The sequence below is a fragment of the Scyliorhinus torazame genome, chromosome 19 (genome assembly GCF_047496885.1).
Source record: "Scyliorhinus torazame isolate Kashiwa2021f chromosome 19, sScyTor2.1, whole genome shotgun sequence".
Classification (NCBI taxonomy): domain Eukaryota; kingdom Metazoa; phylum Chordata; class Chondrichthyes; order Carcharhiniformes; family Scyliorhinidae; genus Scyliorhinus; species Scyliorhinus torazame.
In genome coordinates, this window is record NC_092725.1 from 106,211,280 (window position 1) to 106,233,474 (window position 22,195).

At 47.6% G+C, this 22,195-nt stretch overlaps 1 protein-coding gene across 6 annotated transcripts in view; it reads right to left on the bottom strand.

Moving 5' to 3' along the window:
• The window catches only part of LOC140396409 (SLIT-ROBO Rho GTPase-activating protein 1), a 312,310-nt gene that overhangs the window by 10,345 nt on the left and 279,770 nt on the right, over nt 1-22,195 (bottom strand). For 4 of the 6 annotated variants that reach the window (XM_072485012.1, XM_072485011.1, XM_072485009.1 and 1 more), the window contains exons 18-21: nt 19,166-19,245; nt 5,109-5,289; nt 3,079-3,216; nt 1,199-1,541 (exon numbers count right to left, since the gene is read on the bottom strand). In XM_072485012.1, coding sequence (XP_072341113.1) covers nt 1,199-1,541; nt 3,079-3,216; nt 5,109-5,289; nt 19,166-19,245 — 742 coding nt within the window. The remainder of the gene's footprint in view (nt 1-1,198; nt 1,542-3,078; nt 3,217-5,108; nt 5,290-19,165; nt 19,246-22,195) is intronic. The other 2 variants (XM_072485013.1, XM_072485014.1) reach the window with 2 other exon arrangements.

The window sequence follows — 22,195 nt, forward strand, 5'->3', positions numbered from 1 at the left end:
TGCGTGGAGCACTCCCGGGCCCTGATAGCCCCCTTCAGGTAGGAGAATCACGCTGGACTTTCTTCAGCCAAGTCCAGAGTGAAACGCACGCTGGAATTGGAACATAGTCCCATTATTGGAGAATCCCGCCCAAGGTCCTTTGAGCCAGGCATCCATTCTAGGATCTTCCTAACTAGTTATAACATTAACTGAGATTGTAACATTCTTCTAAAGTCAAAGCCCAAACATTTTTCAGTGAAGCCTCCAGCGTAATAGCCCCTTATGGTGGTCAATATTGGGGCAACATGGTGGTTAGCACTGCTGCCTCATGGCGTCGAGGACCCGGGTTCGATCCCGGCCCCGGTCACTGTCTGTGCGGAGTCTGCACATCCTCCCAGTGTGTGCGTGGGTTTCCTCCGGGTGCTCCAGTTTCCTCCCACAGTCCAAAGATGTGCCGGTTAGGTGGATTGGCCATGATAAATTGCCCTGAGTGTCCAAAATTGCCCTTAGTGTTGGGTTATGGGGATAGGGTGGGGGTGTTGACATTGGGTTGGGTAGGGTGCTCTTTTCAAGAGCCGGTGTAGACTCGATGGGCCGAATGGCCTCATTCTGCACTGTATATTCTATGATAATTCTATGATAACACAACAATACAAAAAGATGTGCAATGTAGGTGAATTGGCTACGCTAAATTGCCCCTTAATTGGAAAAATAAAAGAATTGGGTACTCTAAAAATTTTAAAGTTTCACTATTAAACTTTGTTTGATAATGCTCCTGTGAAGTATCTGGCGAGGTCTTTGTAATGTTAAAAGTGCTACATAAAATGCAAGTTGTTGCTGCGAGCCTGGGGTGGAACAGTTGCCTTCCCTCCTCAGATGGCGTTAACTAATTTATCATCGCAGGCAGAATAGAGACCGTCAGTTTTATCTATCTCTCCCCAGTACTAACCCGCTTTACCCAATGACGAGGTAGCAAACTATCACTGATTACTGCCCCATAACCTTTGGCAAAACGTAATGATACCTGCAGACTAAATTCGGTCAAGCATGGTTTGGTACAGATTAAGTGGGACAAATTTGAGATTTGAAAACCAAGATGGTATCTGTGCAGCAAGGATTCAGAAAATGTACTGAAGGACCCAGCATGTTCTCGGAACCAACACTGAAAAAGGTTAAAACATCAAAGTCAGATAAAAAAATAATAATGTCTCACACAGACCTGGGCGATTGTTTCAGGGTCTAGAGGTTTATGCTCACTGAAGCTGGTGTATTGGCCGGAGGATGTCGACCTTCTGATTGGTGGACTCTCAATCTTTTTGAGAGCCTGGTGGCGGCTTAGGTTGGAAAGGCTGCCAAGGCCACCCCGGCGGCGCCTCTCCGGACTGTCGACCGGTACGCTGCGATTCTGCAGATAAAGGCGGGAGGTGACGTGGGGGGGCGTGATCAAGGGGCCACCGACCCCTGAGCTACTTACTAAGCCATGGACCGGGTGCACTGCACAGTGCCCATCGCTGGTTCTCAATGGGCGTTGAACTGCTGGTGGCTCTGGCCTCCTCTTCTGTCTAAGCAACAAAAACAAAAGGCACGCCATTTTTTCATAGTCTGCACAAGTGGGGCTGGATGTTATAATCCCAATTTAAATGTACTTCAGGTTTACAAATGCACTATGACCATTGAGTTTTAACAAAAGGAAGTAATAGCCACATTCTGCTGGTGTTTCAATGCCACATTTGCCGTTATAACATAAATAATGAATCTTCAAAACAATTCACTCGCACTTGAAGGACATGGAGTATCCCAAGGGCGTGGAAGGCACTATGACAATGCTGGTTCTATTTTTTAAAGAATCTGAACATGCTCAAGAAGACTAGGAAAGGTTTACACTGTGAAAAGAAATGTCATACCTAAAAGGATTAGTTGGAGCCCAATTTGGGTTTTTTTTGAGTGATTGTCAACGGACATCCAATCCATTCTCTGCCCTGGGGAACATTCACTGAAGTACTGCATTTGTAAACCCGAAGTATATTTGAATTAGGATGATAATATCCAGGTTGACACTACAATTAAGCCGCATAGAAGCCAGGTGCATTAAAAGTCGGTGTAGTGGTAATGTCGCTGGACTCGTAATCCAGGCCCAGTCTAATCCTCGAGAGAGAGAGAGAGAGAGAGAGAGAGATGGGTTCAAATCCCACCATATGAAGCCAGTGAAATTTAAATTCTATTAATAAGATCTGAGATATGAAGTAATGATGACCATGAAGCTTTCATCAATACTTATTTTTTTTAAATCTTCCCCTTCTGGGAAGGAAATCTGCTGTCCTTACCTGGTCTGGTTTATATGTGACTCCAGAGCCACAACAATCTGGTTGACTCTTAACTGCCCTCTGAAATGACCCACAAAGCCACTCAGTTCAAGGGCAGATTTGGGATGGCAACAAATGCCAGCCTTGCCAGTGATGCCCACACCCCGTCAAGGAATCAAAATAAAATGTTGTCTGCAGGTGCCTATTCACCCTGTTCTTCCACACAACAATGTTGGACACATGCTTAGCAAGTAGGGTTTTCCAGCTTTGGCTCCGCAATTTATAGAATTACACAATGATGCAACAGAGGGGCCACTTGGTCCATTGTGCCTCTGCTGGCACCTTGGTAAAACAGGCTCAGTGCCCTTTCTCCCCTGATTACCTGCACATTCTTTCCCTTCAAGTATCTACCAAATTCTCTTCTGTCTTTTTAAATAGAATCATAAAATTCCTACAGTGCAGAAGGAGGCCAATAGGCCCATTCGAGTCTGCACCGACCCTCTGAAAGAGCAACCGACCTAGGCCCAATCCCCCACCCTACCCCATAGCTCCACCTAACTGCACATCTTTGGAATATGAGAGGAAATACTATGCCCAAAGTTTTGGTTCTGGAGGTATTGAACCCCGATGCTGTCAGTCATTGACCAGGATGTTAACTTGGTTTTTCTCTTCACAGATGCGGTCAGACCTGCTGAGTACATCCAGCACTTTCTGTTCTTATTTCTGATTTCCAGCATCCGCAGGATTTTCTTTTGTATTAATGACACGTGAATAATTTACTGGAACACGAACTGACCTTGCTGCAAAAACATCTGGAATTCGATCAGTTGGTGAGCTGATGTCATTTTTCGAGGACAACTTATCTTCGGCGGTTGGTCCACTGCTGCTTTCACTGTCAGCTTTCTGGCTCAGTGCATCAGAAAAGGTATCATCCCTGAGAGAAACACAAGCGAGAGTTAGCCTCAAGTTTCAGGAGATCATCCAAGTACAGAAATTTCATCCATTATTCACAACCTAATAGGAAGAACTGGTCACCTGCAGGGGGTCAACGTTAAAAACGTAAATGTAACCTAACCAGCTAAGGGCTCATTGAACCCCTGCAGTGCAGAAGGGGACCATTCGGCCCATCTGTCCGCACCAGCCCTCCGTAAGAACGCACTACCTAGGCCCACTCTCCCACCCCATACCCACAATCTAACTTGCACATTTTGGACTGTGGGAGGAAACCAAAGCACCTGAAGGAAACCCACGCAGACATGGAGAAATGTACAAACACAGACAGTCACCCACAGTCGGAATTGAGCCCGGGCCCCTGGCGGCGTGAGATAGCAGTGCTAACCACTGTGCCACCGTGCCGCCCTCCTTCTGTATGCAATTAATGCTCCTTTCCCTTTAACCTCCAAGTAAGAACAGAGAGAATGATCAGAACAAATTAGGAAGTGGTTAGTACTGCTGCCTCATGGCACCGAAGAGCTGGGTTCGATTCCGGCCCCGGGTCACTGTCCGTGTGGAGTTTGCACATTCACCCCGTGTCGGCGTGGGTCTCAACCCCACAATCCAAAGATGCGCAGGGTAGGTGGATTGGCCATGCTAAATTTCCCCTTAAATCGGAAAAAAAAAAAGAATTGGGCACTCTAAATTTATATTTAAAAAGATCAAAATAGGAAAAAATAAAGGACCGGAAATAAGGACAAAGCTGGGAAAACAGACTTGCATCATGCACCATTCATGGTCTCAGTACCTCCAAGAGTGCTTTGTAGCCATTGAGGTACTTTCAACATGTAGTCACTGTTGCAGCAAGCATGGCAGGCAGTAGGCACCCCGAGAGGGAAGGTGCCGGCCTTTATTTCAGGTCTCATCTGAAAGACGGCACCTCCGGCAGTGCGGCACTCCCTTGGTGCTGCACTGGAGTGTGAGCCTGTCCCCCAGCCACGTGTTTCTTGGTGGCAGGATTCTCTACAACGGGATGTCCCACTGCAGCCACCCCACGCTGCCGGGAAACCCACGGATGGGGGTGTACTTTCCAACAGCCGAAGAATTCCGGCCTAAGTCTCCCGAGTGAACCTCGTGACTCAGGGAGGATACCGTGACCAATGAGTTGTAGCTGCTGTCGACGTTTAATGGCCAGAGTCAGATGCGGAGGTCACATCAGTGTCAGCACCGGACCCGGGGCAGCAATGGTTACCATGGAGCTCCGACTGATTCTGGACAGCTGCAAGACCCCTTTAACCGCTGCTGTTTTTTCTATTGGTGGCCATGGCCTAATGGACTGCCGTCGAAGGCTTGAACGTGGCTGCAGAGAAAAAGCCCGTCAAAAGATTGGCGTTTTGGTTTTAAAAAAAAAACTTTCAGCAACTGAAGCCTTTTTCTCTTGTACATCCCCTCTCACCCCACCCCCAGATATATGATTCTGGGGTCACATAAAGCCTGAGTCATTAAAATGGGCCCATAACAAGAAAAAGTTTGGCAAGCTATGTGCTTATTCCTTAGTAATTTTACATTCATATCAGGTACAAATAAGAGCCAAGCTGCTCTAGCACAGGATGAATGGTTGTCAGTTAGTCAATAAGAGCCATCGTTTTTTTGTTTTTTTAAATGTTTTTTTCCAATTAAGGGTCAGTTTAGCGTGGCCAATCCACCTTCCCTGCACATCTTTGGATTGTGGGGGTGAGACCCACACAAACACGGGGAGAATGTGCAAACTCCATACGGACAGTGACCCGGGATCAGGATCGAACCCGGGCCCTTGGCGCCGCAAGGCAGCAGTGCTAACCACCGCGCCACCCTAATAAGAGCCATTGATGAAAGATGAGAACCATCACTTACGTGTCCTGCACCACTATGTACTGATGGGGGACTAGCCCATCAAGCCCATTGTGTCTCCCCTCCCACCAGTCCTCAGAGGCTCTGTGATAGAGAAGCAACGAAGCTCCTTTCTTAAACGACAACTCCCGGGCAGACCGTCCAGCGTAATCGAACTTGGCTATTGCTTCAATGGGCTCACCTTCTGAAACAGAGCAGAATATGATGCCTGTTAGTGCAAAGGTTGAATGATGCCATTACATTCAATCATCTTGACCCAAAGCTAAACCTTGCGTTTTTCCATTTCCCTCATTGCACTGTGCATCAAAGAGAAAAAGGAATTCACACCATCAGCTTTGGTATATGTATAATCAATATGATCCAATAATGGATAAAGAAATCACATCCAGAGATTTGTACCTTTTAATCTCTTTATGTTTTTCAGGCTTTAAAAAAAAACATGCTTAAGTGTGAGTTTAGTGATAAATTCTTAACTTATTCAGAGGCCTCACCATTTAAAACCTTTCTGCTCAGTTCATTTGAGGTGTGTGAGTGATGAGGCCAAAGCGCATTTATTGCCCTTTCAGTTGAAGGTGGCGGGTCAGCTTTCTCCTCGAACTGTAGCAGCTCTTGCACTAATAATGCTCCCATTGTGGAATTCTAGGTGGAGAATTCCTGACCTGGGTTTTCCAGCACCCCTCCTCCCTCGCAGCGGGTTTTCCCATGGCGCAGGCAGCTCACCACTGGCCGCCAGCAGGGTCTTCCAGTCCTGTCAAAGTCTACGTTGTTTGCATAGCTCACCTGTCCCACCACCAGTGAACCCACAGCAGAAGTCAACCTCGGTAGGAGCGGAAGGTCCCGTCGGCGGGAAGGGCTGGAAAATCCCACCTTAGGATTCTACTGAGTGACCATGAGGGAACAGCAGCGCTTGTCCAAGTCATAAGAACATCAGAAGCAGGAGGTGCTAGCAATTCGACCCTCCTTCACCATTCAATAAGATCATGGCTGATCTGATTGTAGCCGTAACCCCATTTTCCTGCCTGCTCCCCATAATCCTTGACTCTCCATCACACAAAAAAAACCTGTCTAACTTAGCCATGAGTACATGCACGGACAGTGACCTGGGGCCGGGATCGAACTGGGTCATCTGCACCGAGTGGCAGCAGTGCTAACCACTGCGCTACCATGCCTCCCACAAAATGTGTGATCCCTTATTCTGAAACTGTGCCCCCTAGATTTAGATTTCCCCACCTGAGGAAATATCCTTTTTAGCCTCTAGCCTGTCAAGCCCCCTCAGAATCTTTTTTAAAAATATAAATTTAGAGTACCCAATTCTTTTTTTCCCAATTAAGGGCCAATTTAGCATGGCCAATCCACCTATCAGGTTGTGGGGTGAGACCCACGCAGATATGCGGAGAATGTGCAAACGCCACATGGTCAGTGACCCGGGGCCAGGATCGAACCCGGGTCCAAGGCGCTGTGAGGCAGCGGTGCTAACCACTGCGCCGCAGTGCTGCCCGCCCCCCCAGAATCTTACATGTTTCAATAAGATCCCCTCTCATTTTCTAACCTCGTGAGCCCAACCTTTCCTCATAAGGTAATCCCATCATCCCAGGAACCACCCTAGTCAACCCTCTATGAACTGACTCCAATGGAAGTATGACTCTCTTTAAAAAGGACATCAACAAGTTAGTGGGGTGGGCAGACAGGTGGAAGATGAAGTTCAATGCGGAGAAATGTGAAGCAATTCAATTTTGTAGGAAGAAAATGGAGACAATATTAAATAAAGGATACATCTCCGAAGGATATACTGAAGAAGAAGAACCTGTGTATTTGCAGAAGTCATTGAAGGTGGCAGGACAGGTTGAGAGAGGATGCCGTATCCTGAGTTTTATTAATAGGTGCATAGAGTACAAGAGCAAGGAGGTTATGTTGAACTTGTATAAGACACTAGTTCAGCCTCAGCTGGAATATTGTGTCCAGTTCTGGATGACCCACTTTAAGAAAGATGTGAAGCCATTCGAGAATGCAGAAAAGACTCACGAGAATGGTTCCAGGGATGAAGAACGTCAGTTATGAAGTTGGTTTGGAGAAGTTAGGACTGTTTTACTCGGAGAAAAGGCCGAAGGGAGACTTGATAGATGTATTCAAGATCGTGAGGCGTCTGGACATAGTAGATAGTGGGGAAACTGTTCCCACTCATGAAAGGATCGAGAACAAGAGGACACAGATTTAAAGTAATTGACAAAAGAATCAAATAAGTGATGAGAAAAAGCTTTTCACGAAGTGAGTGGTAAAGATATGGAATGCTCTGTCAATGAGAGTGTGGTAGAGGCAGCTTGAGTCCACTCACTCAAAAGGGAATTATATTGTTATTTGGAAAGGAGGATATGCAGGGTTATGGAGAGAAGACAGGAGAATGGCAGTAAGTAAACTGCACATTCAGAGAGCTGCTGCAGACACAATGAGCCAAATGGCTTCCTTCTGCACGGTAGAAATTCTGTACATATGAGAGGAGGCCGGAATTGCTTATAATACTCAGGTATGGTCTCCCCTTTACAGTTGTAGCAATGATGGCATGTGACTTGGGCAATGTAGAGATGATGGTGCTTTCACAATACTGCTGCTCTGCACATCTCGAGGTTGGGGGTGGGGTTGGTGGTGGGCATGGGAGGGGGACGCACTGTCGGAGGAACCTTGACAAGTTTCCAGACAGATTGAAAATAGTGTCACACTAAAAGCAGCCTGCGAAAATCTTTCAAAGGGTGAAATTTCCTCCAATTCCGCTCTCCTCCATCAAACCATAGAACAAAATCAAACATTGCAGAAACACAGGACAGGTCAAGCAGCGTCCACTGAGGAGAGAAAAACAGAAGAGTTGTAACTCTCCCGCTGTTTGCCCTCATACGAACCTACAAATCTTTCTTATTTATTATTTTATTTATTTTTCTTTCACAAGATGTGGGTCAGTGGCCAGCATTTGTTGCACATCCCTAATTATCCGAACAGGCGCCAGAGTGTGGCGACTCGGGGATTTTCACAGTAACTTTATTGCAGTGTTAATGTAAGCCTACTTGTGGCACGAATAATCATTATTATGAATTGTCCTTGAGAAGGTGGCGGTGAGATGCTTTCTTGAGCCGCAGCAGTCCATTCATCCCAGCGCTCTTAGGGTGGTAGCTCAAGGATTTCGACTCAGTGACAGTGAAGAAACGCCAATATAGATCAAAGTCAGGATGCCGTGACTTGGAGGAGCAGGTGGTAGTTTTCCCCACGTGTCTGCTGCCCTTGCCCTAGGTGGTAGAGTTTGCAGGTTTTGAAAGTTTTGGTGAAGGAGCCTTGGTCAGTTGTTGTAGTGCAGGGGTTCCCAAACCGGGGTCTGTGAAGAATCACCGGGGGGACTGGCACGGGAACCACTGCCAGGCTGGCATTGTGCCCACACCAGGGATCGGGCCCATGGATGGGTTGCCGGGGGTGGCGGGAACCCCCGACAGGTGAGCTGGGGCTTTGTGGGGGGTCCACAGGTTGCGTCAGGGGATCGTGAGATTGGGGTGCCATTTAAAAATAGCGTCTGATCCCTTCCTGCACATAGGAGCTGCACTCGGCGGAGCAGCTCGGTGCAGGAAATGTGGCTAAGTGCAGCCTCGGTGGGGCATAAACAAGACAGAGTGCCGGTAGATAGCGAACGGCACTGTTTTATTTTGGTTAGGTTGCGCCCACAGCTTACATTTTATTTCTGTGTTCGCATAAAAGGGGCGTCGACATTATGGGAATGCTTGGCTCCACGATGCTCTCAGTAGGTCGGCTCCACGATGCTCTCAGTAGGTCACGTGGGGTTCTGCGGCTCAAAGATTGGGAAACCCTGCTGCAGCGCATCTTGTACATGTACACACTGCTGCCACTGTGCACCTGCAGGTGAGGGAGGGCATGTTTAAGGCGGTGGATGGAGTGCCAATCAAGTAGGTTGCTTTTTTCAAGCTTCTTGAGTGTAGTTGGAATGTTGCTTTCATCCAGGCAAGTGGAGAACATTCCATCACACTCTTGACTTTGTTCCATCACATTCATTTCCTGTGAGGTGGACAGTCATGAGGGGAGTTCATCGCTGTAGAATTCCTAGCCTCTGACCTGCTCTTGTAGCCACAGTATTTATATGGTTAGTCCAATTCAGTTTCTGGTCAATGGTAACTCCCAAGGTGTTGCTAGTGAGTTATTCAGTAATGGTAATGCCGTTTAATGTCAATTTCTCCTTCTGTGATATGTAAAATCATAGGATTTACAGTGCAGAAGGAGGCCATTCGGCCCATCGAGTCTGCACCAGCCCTTGGCAAGAGCACCCTACCTCAGCCCTCACTTAACCTTTTTTGGACACCAAGGGCAATTTAGCATAACTAATCCACCTAACCTGCACATCTTTGGACTGTGGGAGGAAACCGGAGCGCCCGGAGGAAACCCACGCAGACACGGGGTGAACATGCAGACTCCACACAGACAGTGACCCAAGTCGGGAATCAAAATGGGACCCTGGAGCTGTGAAGCAATTGTGATAACCAGTGTGCCGACCCAATACAGTTCCAAAGACCTCCTGTCCTCATCAGAGGGCCCACACGGATGAATAGTTCACCAGGGATCCGGATCAGAAGAAACCTAGGTGCTTTTCTTCCACCACCTCCCTAGCCAAGTTTGCCTTGGGTCACCGAGCTTCAATCTCTGCTGTGTCTCAGTAGCACACAGTGCAATAATGCACTGAGACACTAGGGGGACCCAGGAACATTTTGCTAAGCACTTGCTACTCGCACAATAGCAAAGCTGAGAAAAAGTGTGACATAAAAAAGGGTAAAAATCAAACAGCAACTAAAAACTGGCATCAATTCATAATCTATTACAATGTCTCATTCCCCACCATTAGATGCTGCCCAGCCTTCACATCACTGGCTCGTCAAATGGGGACAGGATGTTTCAAATGGCAAGTTCACAAGGTGCAAGAGAAAGGCGTGGGTCAGGAAAAGTGGGAGGTGTGTAGTGGAGCGGAAGAGAGAGGGAGAGGAAAAAGAGCACACAGATGTGAGAGGGTGAAGCGGGGGAGGGTGGAAAGGGAGAGGAGAGAGATGGAGTGAGGAGAGAAAGGTAGGGAGAAGAGAAGTGAAAGATGGGAAGGGAGACGACAGTCAGGGGAGAAATTAAGCGGGGGAGGAAAGAGAAGTAATGATAAAGAGGAGAAAAAGGAAGAGGGATGAGAGTGAGGGAGTGATGAAACAGGAGAGGATAGAGAGAAAGAGAAGAAATAAGTACCTTTGCTTCCCCCCCCCTTTCAGTTTATCTTAGCCCTTCGGGGGGGGGGGGGGGGGGGGGGGAAATCCTTGAGCTCCCTACCTGACACACTGTGGGTGTACCACTGTGAGTGCAGTGGTTCAAGAAGGTGGCTCACCACCCACCTGGCCAGGTGGGCACAGACAATAAATGCTAGCTAGCCTTGCCAGGCTAGCCTTCCCATATCCCAAGAACGAAAAACAAATGTTGACGAGCACCAGACAAAAAGAAGAGTTTTCCTCCATATAATGGCAGCGAGTGCAGGAAGAATAATTTATTTTGGATTAGTGATTTCTTTGCTTTGTGCCTGGGTCTGTTGTAGACTAATTGACAGAGACTGATGACTATAATTAGTCCAGGACTCCATTACTGTTGTGTCATGCGACTACCGGGTTGGTAGAAAGCACAGTCAATGGAATGTGGTCTTTTTGCCTCCAGCAATTCCTATGTTCAAGGCGCCTTTAGAAAAAACAAATCAGGGGTTTACTGTAACTGGCGCTGCTCGTGTAGTATACAAGTCAATGCAAGTTCAGCAGATGATGAGCAGTGAAGTTTGGCCCATTAATAAGGGAGTGCTTTTCCACTCTGGCTCAATTCCCATCAGATGGGATGACACCAATTCATCACTGCCGCTGGTCAGCAGAATGACTTTAGCAGATGTCCTTTCAAATCAATACGGTTTTCTATTCCGCCTGGTGCCTTTATAGCGCTATTCTGAGAGGAATCAATGAAAGGACAGATCACCCATCACAATTATTTCATATATAATTCTCCTGAATTTCTCTCTCTGGGCTTTTGGTAGTGTGACAGATACTCTATCAAACAGCCCGCAATCGCCCCTCCACAAGTTCTGAACAAGAGAATTTATCTGAAGACATTAGAATCTATATGTAACTGAATCTATCTGGCAGTGACAGAAACCCGTGCCGTATACATTTGTCCGCTCCAACATTTTCTGATAACTCGGGGCTTCGAAACTGTCAACTGCAGAAAACGAGACTGCAAATTAAGCCCGAGAACAGCTCGTGTTTCCAGTGCTCTTCTGCGTTACTTCAGTCGAGTATTTTTCCAATAATGTTCATTGCTGGTTCACGCAGACCAGGGTTTTTCAAAGTGCGGGTCGCAGGTGTCGGGAGGTTTGAGGAGCGATTGGTCGCGGTCCCGATCGTGAGAGATGCGGCCAGTGGCCGCTGCCTGCTTTTTCATTGAGAATGGCGACCGCTGCAGCCTTATAAATGAAAATGAATGAGGCTGTGTGGGAAATTGTAAGGGTGCGGGGTGATGTTGTCAGAGCCGGGGAGGATAAACAAGGTGTTCAGGGGGAATTATGAGAAGCTGTATAGGTCCGAGCCATTGGAGAGGAAGGGGATATGCGGCGGTTTTTGGGCCGGTTGTAGTTTCCAAGGTTGGAGGAAGAGAAGAGGCGGGCATTGGAGGATCCGCTGGGGCTGAGGGTGATAGATAGTATCAGGGGCATGCAGTCGGGGAAGGCCCCTGGGGCTGGATGGTTTTCTGGTGGAGGTGTTTGTGGCAGAGTTGGTACCTCATTTGTTGGGTATGTTTAGTGAGGTGTTGGAGAAGGGGGAGTTGCCAGCGATGCTGACAACGCGCATTGATTACACTGATCCCGAAGAAGGGGAATGATCAGGATCTGTGGGGCGTATAGGCCAGGCATTTTCAAAGTGAGGGTCGCGACCTGCGGGTGGGTCGCAGGCGGGTGTCATGCGGGTCGCGGAACCATCCATTGTGGCGTCCCCGATCGCAGGAATTCAGGCGCAATGGCCGCAGCAGCCAGCTTTGAAAAACGGCGGCCGGGTCAGACTTTAAAAATGCAGGCGCGCTGCGCATGCGTGCCCGCTCATCAGTGCACATTCCCGCAGCCCAGAGAGAAACACCGCCTCCTCCTGTCATCAGCGCACTGACCCAGCAGAAGATTTAAAAAAAAATTTAATTCACTCTTCCTGCATATGCTCAGTGGCTGAACCTGCAGAACTCTCTTTGATAGTGAATTTTAGACATTAAAAAGATACCCGATACTTTGAGGTAAGTAATTCTTCCTCATTTATGTCTAAAATCGTCACTATATCCTCAGATCTCCACCCATCTGAGGACAACTTACATTCTGTATCTGCTCTGCAGAGTCCTGAGAGAATAATGCCTGCTTCAATGAGGTCATTTCTCATTCTTCGTTACTCTAGACTGTAGAATATAAGCCCAGGCTCACCACTTGCATGGAAGAGAAAATGGTGGGTTGCGAAGGTCGGCCGGCGTGGATCACGAAGGTCGGACGGCACGGGTCGCGTAGGTTGGACGGCGCGGGACCCGAAGGTCGGCCGGTTGGTAAAAATAGGCCTTGGGCAAAAAGTTTGAGAAACACTGGTATAGGCCCATTTCATTGTTGTAAACGGACATGAAAGTACTGGCTCAGGGAAGGATACAGGGATGTGTGGCAGGGTGGTTTCTGAGGACCAAACGGGTTTTGTAAAGGGCCGACAGCTCTCTAGCAATATCAGGAGGCTGTTAAATGTGGTTATACCTCCGTCAGGGGGGGCGGGCGCCGGAAGTTATTGTTTCAATGGATGCGGAGCAGGCCTTTGATCGGGTGGAGTGGAGGTGGAAGGTTTGGGTTTGGGCTGAAGTTTGAGGCATGGTACGTTTGCTGCAAATATCCCCGGTGGCAAGTGTGCATACGAACGAGGTGGGTTCACCAAGTTTTGGAATGCACAGAGGAATGAGGCACGGGTGTCTGCTATCGCCGCTGTTGTTCGCACTGGTATAGAGCGCTTGGTGATGGCCCTTCGGGGGTCGACGGAGTGGTAGGGGATTGTGAGGGGGAGCACCGGGTATCGTTGTACGCGGACGACCTGTTGCTGCCAGACACGTTGGAAAGTATGAGCAGGATCATGGGACGTTGGGAGAGATTTGGGGCATTCTCAGTTGGATGTTGGGAAGAGCAAGGTGTTTCCGGTGAATGCGAGGGGAGGCCAATTTGGGGCATTGCGGTTTAAGATAGCTAGAGAGATTCAGGCATTTGGGGATTCAGGTGATGCGTGAATGGGCTACGATGCACAGTTAGTGGAGGGGGGTCAAGGGGGATTTTAAGGGATGGGTTACATTACACCTGACACTGGCAGGGAGGCTGCAGGTGCTAAGGATGAATGTGCTGCCAAGGTTCTGGTTTGTTTTCCAGACCCTCCCGATCCTTCTCCCCAAGGCCTGCTTCCAGAGGTTGGAGACAGTGATCTGAGTTCATATGGGCAGTGAAGGTGCTGAGAGTAAAGAGTGTTGTGTAGCAGAGGCAGAGACAGGAAGGGGGGGTTGGCGCTGGGGAACCTGCTGCACCGCTATTGGGCGGCGAATATGGAGAAGGTGAGGTGATAGTGAGGGGAGCGGGGAGGATGCAGGATGGAAAAGGAGTCCTGCAGAGGATCCAGTCTGAGGGGCATAATGATGACTCCGCTACTGTTAGCTCTGGGGATGTATCTAGGGAGCCTGGTGGTGCAGTCGACGGTCAGGGTGTGGAAACAGCTGACAAAACATTTTAAGTTGGAAGGGATGTCGGTGTTGACGCCAGTGTGTGGGAGCCACAGGTTCAAGCCGGGGGAGATGGATGGGATGTATGGGAAATGGAGGGAGGCGGAAGTGGAGACTGTTGGGGACCTGTAGTCGGAAAGGAAGTTTGCAGTTCTGGATGAGCTGTGGGAGAGTTTGGAGTTACTGAGGAGTAGTGAGTTTAGATATATGCAGGTGCGGGACTTCACTCAGAAAGAGTGGAGGACGTTTCCCAGGTTGCCGGAGCAACAGCTACTCTCGGATGAGCTGAGCTGGGGAGAGTAGGATTGGAGATATATGTGGGTGGTTGGGAGAGCAGGGGGAGATGCAAGTGGTGAGGGTCAACAATAAATGGAGGGGAAGAGTTGTGGGGGAGAAATAGGTTGGGGACTCTCAAACCTCCTCCTGTTTGAGGATGAGCTTGATTCAGTGCAAGGTGGGGCACAGGCTGTACATGACTCGGGCGAGGATGAGTGGGTTCTTCCAGGGAGTGGCCAATGACTGCGGGAAGTGTAGGCGAAGGCCGGCGAATCATGCACACGTGTTCGGGGGTTTCTAGATGCTGGGGACATTCTGGGAGGCGGTGTTTGGGACACTATCTAAGATAGTGGGGGTAGATGTCAGGCCGGACCCGTAGGTGGCGATTTTTGGGGTATCGGAAGTGCCGGAGCTTCTGGAGACGGGGGCCGGCGTTATGGCTTTGGCCTCTCTAATTGCCCGACAAAGGATCCTTTTAAATTGGAGGTCGGATACACCGCCAGGAGTGGCAGCCTGGCTGGGGGACCTGTACAACTTTCTCCAGTTGGAGAAGATTGAAGGCTTCGAGTTGCTCTGGGGTTGTTCATGAAACTTTTTGAGGAACTCTTAGTCGCGGGAGGAATGGGGGGGGAAGGAGGAGAACTGTACAAACTGTGGACTGTGATCGTATGGAGTGTGTTTTGTATTTTGCTTTTATTACACATGTTTGGAATAAATTATCTTTTTTTAGGAAAAGGTACGTGAACATTGATATGTGTCGCGAAGGTCGGCTGGCGTGGGTCGCGAAGGTCGGCTGGTATGGGTCGCGAAGGTAGCCGCTTAGCGAATGTGGGTCCCAGGAAAAAAAGTTTGTGATTAAACAAGGTGCTAGTTGATAATCTCCAATTATAGGAGTAACACAATTGAGAGATCTGTTTGTAGATGGAACGTTTGCAAGTCTGGGAGCGCTGACCGAAAAATATGGGTTGCCCCAAGGGAATGCATTCCGGTATATGCAACTCAGGGCTTTTGCGAGGCAACAGGTGAGGGAATTCCCGTAGCTCCCGACGCAGGAGGTGCAGGACAGAGTGATCTCAAAGACATGGGTGGGGGACGGTAAGGTATCCGATAAATATAGGGAAATGAGGGACGAGGGGCAGATTATGGTAGATGAGCTGAAAGGGAAATGGGAAGAGGAGCTGGGGGAGGAGATTGAGGAGGGGCTGTGGGCTGATGCCCTAAGTAGGGTAAACTCATCATCCTCGTGTGCCAGGCTAAGCCTGATACAATTTAAGGTGTTACACAGGGCGCATATGACTGGAGCACGGCTCAGTAAATTTTTTGGAGTAGAGGATAGGTGTGCGAGATGCTCGAGAAGCCCAGCGAATCACACCCACATGTTCTGGTCATGTCCGGCACTACAGGGGTTTTGGGTGGGGGTGACAAAGGTGCTTTCGAAGGTGGTGGGGGTCCAGGTCGAACCAAGCTGGGGGTTGGCTATATTTGGGGTTGCAGAGGAGCCGGGAGTGCAAGAGGCGAAAGAGGCTGATGTTTTGGCCTTTGCGTCCCTAGTAGCCCGGCGCAGGATACTGTTGATGTGGAAGGAAGCCAAGCCCCCGGGTGTGGAGACCTGGATAAATGACATGGCAGGGTTTATAAAGTTGGAACGGATTAAGTTCGTCCTAAGGGGATCGGCTCAAGGGTTCACCAGGCGGTGGCAACTGTTCGTCGAATACCTCACAGAAAGATAGGGGGAATGGAAAAGAAGACAGCAGCAGCAACCCGCGGGTGGGGGGGGGGGGGGGGGGGGGGGGGAGAGGGAGGGACCAGAAGGACTCTCAGGGATGTTAGTGTACAGGTATAATATGTATAGGTTGTTGTTATAGGTAATTGTATATTGGACTGTTGAATTGTATTTTTGGAGAGTCTTTATTTGGGACAAGGCAGCTGCCATTTAGTTTTGTTTTTTAATTTTGATGTTGTTTATATATTATTTATTTCTTGCTTAAAACTGGCCATTGTTATTTATATTGTTATATTACTGTGTAAAGGATACACAATGTACTGTCATGGTTGGCCAAAAATTTTGAATAAAATATATTTAAAAAAAAAGATAATCTCCAATTATTTAACAATCATAGTTCAACATGGCGACTGGGGCTGATGGTCATTTCAGATTTATTCCCCACAGTGTAGGAGCAAGAGATTTTATATTTTTTTCATAAAAACAGACGGTGTGTGCATGCAACTGAAGGGACATTTGTGTGCTAAAGCCACATCCTTTCGATTGCTTGTCACATCTTTTCCATTCTGTTTCGCTCTCAAAACCACAGCATGTGAAAAGAAATGATCGACTTAGTTTTACACAGCACCTCGTCAACTGTTCCGAGTCTTTCTGGGAGAACAGGTAACTGTGAAGTGCAGTGACCCGGATGGCGTAGGAAAGCACATTCCCAAAGAGGGAAACTGGATGGATAACCAATTGCTTTTTTAAATATAATGTGGGTGGGAAGATCACCAAATAGTAGGAAGTAAATGGTATGAATGTGAGAATTGAGATTCATGTGATACCCTTTCATTTACATCAGAGAAGTTTAAGGGGAGAATTCAAAGAGGCGTGGTATAAGTTAATGCATAGGTTGGAGGAGCTGTGGTGGTTTTCCTTACCGACAATCAAGACGAGACTTTTAAATATAAATTTAAGAGTACCCAATTCTTCTTTTTCCAATTATGGGGCAGTTTAGCGTGGCCAATCCACCTACCCTGGACATCTTTGGGTTGTGGGGGAGACCCACACAGACACAGGGAGAATGTGCAAACTCCGCACAGACAGTGACCCGGGGTCGGGATCAAACCCAGGACCTCAGCATCGTGAGGCAACAGTGCTAACCACTGCGCCACCGTGCCGCCCTGATCAAGAGGAGACTTGAGAAGGAGATATTCAGAACCATGAAGGACCTGGACAGAGTAGATCGGGGTAAAACTGTTCCCATTGGCGGAAGGATCAGGAATCAGAAGCCACTGATTTAAGGCAAGAATCAAGGGCACCATGAGGTAAAATCTGTGAGTGGTTAACATAGAATCATAGAAACTAGGAGCGGGAGTCGGCCATTTGGCCCTTCGTGCCTGTTCAATCATTCAATATCATCATGGCTGATCCTCGATCTCAATTCCATATTCCCGCTTTCGTCCCATAATTCTTGATGCCATTAAAATCTAAAAAGTTATCCCTTTCTTACCAGATGGAATGCAATGGCTGAGAGTTTGGTGGAGGCAGATTCAACGGTGGCTTTCAAAAGGAATTGGATAAGCATCCAAATTGAGAGAATGTGCAGGACTAGAGCGGAAAAGGGCATAGCAATGCGGCTGGATGAACTGCTCTCGCAGAGAGTGGCCTCAGCAGACCAAATAACCTCCTTCTGTGTTGTAACTGTTCCAGGATTTGATGAGGGGTGAACAAGGAGAAATTGTTTCCACTAAGGGTGAGAGGGTGGGAACGGGGTGGTGGGGAGGGGATGGTCGTTAGCCAGTGGACACAGATTTAAGCTAAATGGCAAAAGAACCAGCAGATAGAGGAGATGAATTTTCTTGGTTATGCTGCGAGTTATTCAATAATAACTTTATTGCCTTTATACCCGTAAGCTATTAAGTTCCAGATATATGGGGAAAGAACACGTGCGACTAGCTAGGTAGCTCTTTTGAGGAGTTGGTAGAGGCAGGATGGGTCGAATGGCTATATTCTTACCAATTCCATCACAAAACAAATGGTGACTGCACTTCAAAAGTAATCTGTTGGTGGTAAAGTGTTTAGGTGTCTGGAGGGTGCTGTATAAAAGAGTTATATAAAAGCAAAACTGTTCTTTGTCATAGACTGAATACCAATATTTGCCACTCCCTGTTGTCCTGCCAGAATCAAGGTCTGATCGTTTGGGTCACTCTGCCTACACTCTTACTATTACAGCACCCAATGATGCGATCATGAATGTTGCCTGTAATAATGGCAGGAAACCGTCATAAATTGGCTGTTTACATTCCATCTAATGTAGATTTCCGGCGCTTGGACTGCCCAGATTTGCAGTACTCAGACCTCGAGGCTCACTTGAGAGAGTCTGAAGCGTTTACAATCAGAATTAGAGGCCGCTAATTCCCAGCACATAAAACTCTGCTAAAAAGGGTTTTGATTTCTTTCCCAGTCTGATTTACACTCCTCCACTACCTCCACCTGTGCAGAGGTCAGCACAGATTCGCACTTTGATCTCAAGCACCTCAAATCACATGACCTTCAAAGCACTTTCCCGTTGATATTCAGCATCTTCAACGACAACTTGCATTTGCATATCGCCTTTAACTGAACAAAATACACCAAGACATTTCACAGGAGCATTAGAAAGCAAGATTAGACACCGAGCCACATACCTTGATATTTGGTCAGTCGGCCTAAAGTTTGGTCAAAGAGCAAGCCTCAAAGGAAGGCCGTGAGGTCAAGAGGTGGTGAGGTTTAGGGAGAGAATTCTGGAACTTGTGGCCGGGGAAGCTAAAGGCGCAGCAACTAATTGTGGAGGGATTAAAATTGGGGATGCACAAAAGGCCGGAATTGGAGAAGTGCCAATATGGCAGAGGGTTGTGGGCCTGGGGGAGTTTATGGAGAGAGGGACGGAGCAACATCATGGAGGGATATGAAAACCAGTAGGAGAATTTAGTTTTTTCTATAAATTCCCACATTGGAGTTTTGTCTGCTGGGAATGTAGTTTATGAATTCTGGCTTGGAGCTCAAGTGCGCTGACCCTTGACCTCCCAATGGGACTTCCTGTGCATTAATTTTGATGTTAGGTATCTGTCAAACCTGCTCTATTAAAAAAAACAAAGTCCCTTCCCTTATAGAACCCAAATCCATTTTACACTCATGACTAGGGAAACATGTCCATTAAAATTTGGCTCCCAGGTATTTTTTTTATAAAAATCATATCGACCAATCAGGAACATACCATCTTCACTGGTGTGTGTCTCAGTGCCAGCATCTAGATCGACATCCTCCAATGTGCCATGTTCACTGTAGGGGCTGTCGCTGTTGGGCAGAGTGGAAATAAAAGATTACTTTTGGAGACAGCCACGCAATTCTGGAGGGAGAGTGGTCCTGATTATACAACCCAGTCACTCAATCATTATGATTCAATGTCTAATTGAGATGTTTAAGATAGGGGTTGAGAGAGAGTAACTATGACCTCAGCAACAACAACCTGCATTCATATAGCACCTTTAATATAGTAAAACACCGTCAAGGCACTTCATGTGACAGTGATCAAACCATGACGCTGAGTCACGTAAAGAGATAGTAAGATAGATTGGTCAATGAAGTAAAGAGCATCTTAAAGGAGACTAAGCGGTGAACCGAGGTTTAGGGAGAGAACGCCTGCGGGTGGGTACAGAGCAAGGGGACATAAACCTTCAAGTTAGAGCCAGGCCATTCAGTAGTGATGGTAGGAAGCAGTTCTTCACCCACAGGGGAGTGGAAACATGGAACTCTTTCCCCACTGCCGCATCACCCAAAACAAAGAGTGCTGTTGAGGCTGGAGTGTCAATTGAACATTTCAAAACTGAGAGCCATAGATTTTGGTTCGGCAAGGGCTACAGAACCAAGCAGGCTCAATGGCGTTAAGGTGCAGATCAGCCAAGATCTAATAGGGTGGCGTGAAGTGGCTCAAGAGGCAGAATGGCCTCCTGCCCTTCCTCATAATTTAACTTGAGCAACAAAGTAATACAGTGATTTTTTAAAAAATTTGATTTATCAGGCAGGCAATCGTATTGATTTCTGAATAGATTGAACCTTGAGGGGTTACTCCAGAGTTATACTTGACAGTCTCTTAGTTGAAATAAGTCTGTGCCTACAAGGGCACTCGCGAGGCTTTATTGTTTCTGTGCATATCAGGACTACCCATAAGGAACGCGGCTGTGCAATTAATTCAGAGGACACAGAGGCAAGGCCCCTCTGAGAAGCAGACTGAAACTCCTGAGGGTGAAGACTTGCTCAGTGGAAAATGTTGAGGGAAGATGGCTCGGTGGGGAGGATGGAACATGGAGAGGCGTTTGAAGGAGCTGAGAGTGCTGGACAGTTAGCGGTAGAGACCAAGGTATTACTTGGTGATGAGAGCCACCCCTCCAACATGGCAGTCTGAGCAGGGCAGGTAGTAGAATGTCAAGAGATGAGGCTTCAGTCAGAAGCAAAGTTCATTTTTGCTAATTTTCAGTCAAAGTCAGGATGTCAATGTAATCGTGCACAATTAGGTCAAGGATAGGGAGGGTCTTTTTTGAGACCTGTTCTTGCAGCCAGTCAAACATAATTGGCCTTTAATGCAAGATAAGCTAGTTAGCACATATAACACATGATGTATTAGGAAGATGTTGAGCTCACTGGGCTGGGACTTTGGGGACCAGAATTCATTGAAGAGCTGCTGATTTTCCTCAGAGTTTCTCAGTTATTTCCAGTCTTATAACGCTCCATTCAACAATTGGATTTTGCAACTTAAAAAATGAGGGCGGGAGAGGACAGGGGCAGGGGAGTTAAAAAACATTGTTCACAGGGTCCTCCTGTGCTGCCCTGTTACATTTTGCGTAGGTATTATTTAGATAAAACCCAGACTCTCACTGACCCTCGCCTGCAGCAGACTCTTGAGAGGAGGAAGCACTCTTGGTAACATTGTTCTGTGGGCCTCAAGCTTCTTCACACTATCACAGGAACTGGTGTCCTGGGGCTTTAGCTCAATGGTCATTATCAGCCTTGAGCTACTTTGAGATGGGAGGATTCACTTTCTCAACTTGTTAATAAACAGAAGTGCCTATGTTTTGAAGAGCCTGTGTTCCAATCTTGCCAGTGCCTTCCCTTAGACACTCCCCATCTCCGTCACCTCCTCCAGACCTGCAACCCTCTCTGTTCCCGACTCTGGCCCACCCATCTGCCTTCATCAGCTGCCTTGATCTTTCTCCAATAACTTAAATTCGCCAATAACTTATATTGATTTTTAAAATTCATTCATGGGATGTGGGTGTAGCTGGATGGGTCACCATTTATTGCCTATTCCCCTTGAACTGAGTGGCTTGCCAAAGGGACATTAGTGAACCAGATAGGGTTTACATCAATCGACAATGGTTTCATGGTCACCATTAGACTTTTAAGTCCAGAATTTTATTGAATTCAAATTCTCCATGTGCCGTGGTAGGGTTTGAGCCTGGGTCCCCAGAGCATTACCCTGGGTCACTTGATTACTAGTCCGGTGACAATACTGCTACGCCACCCCCTCTCCCATAATGTCTTTACTTGATAAAACATCCTGGGATTTGATCAAAGAGACTGATTTTAAGGAGCGTTAAGACAGAGAGAAAGAGGTTTGGGGAGGGAATTCCAGAGCTTAGGGCCCAGGCAGCTGAAGGCATGGCTGCCAATGGCAAATGGGATGCACAAGAGGGCAGAATTGGATGAACAGAAAGATTTCTACTCGTCCTTTAAAGCTAACTGGGTTGCCCAATCAAACATTCATTCCCTTGGGCTGGTATTAGCAGAGTATAATTTAACGGAGAGTAACTGCACAACGCTGCGGTAAAGATGGGACCAGAGAGTCCTTGTACAGAATCACAAAATGACAGCATGCAGGCACCTCAAGTTATTAATATTGCATCCCCCTTTATTGCAAGGGAGATGCAATATAAAAGTGGGGAAGTTTTGCTGCAACGGTGCAGGACATTGGTGAGCCCGCAGCTCGAGTGTGATGTGCAGTTTTGGTCACCTTACTTGAGGAAGGGCACACTTGCATTGGAGGCAGTTCAGAGATGGTTCACTAGGCCGATTCCTGGAGTGAGGTGGTTGGTTTTATGAGGATGCGTTGAGCAGGTTGGGCCTATACTCATTGGAGTTTAGGAGAATGAGAGCTAAATCTTATTGAAACATAAAAGCTTCTGAGGGGGCTTGGCAGGGTGGATGCGGAGGATGCGTCTCCTCATACGAAATCTAGAATCGGGGGCAC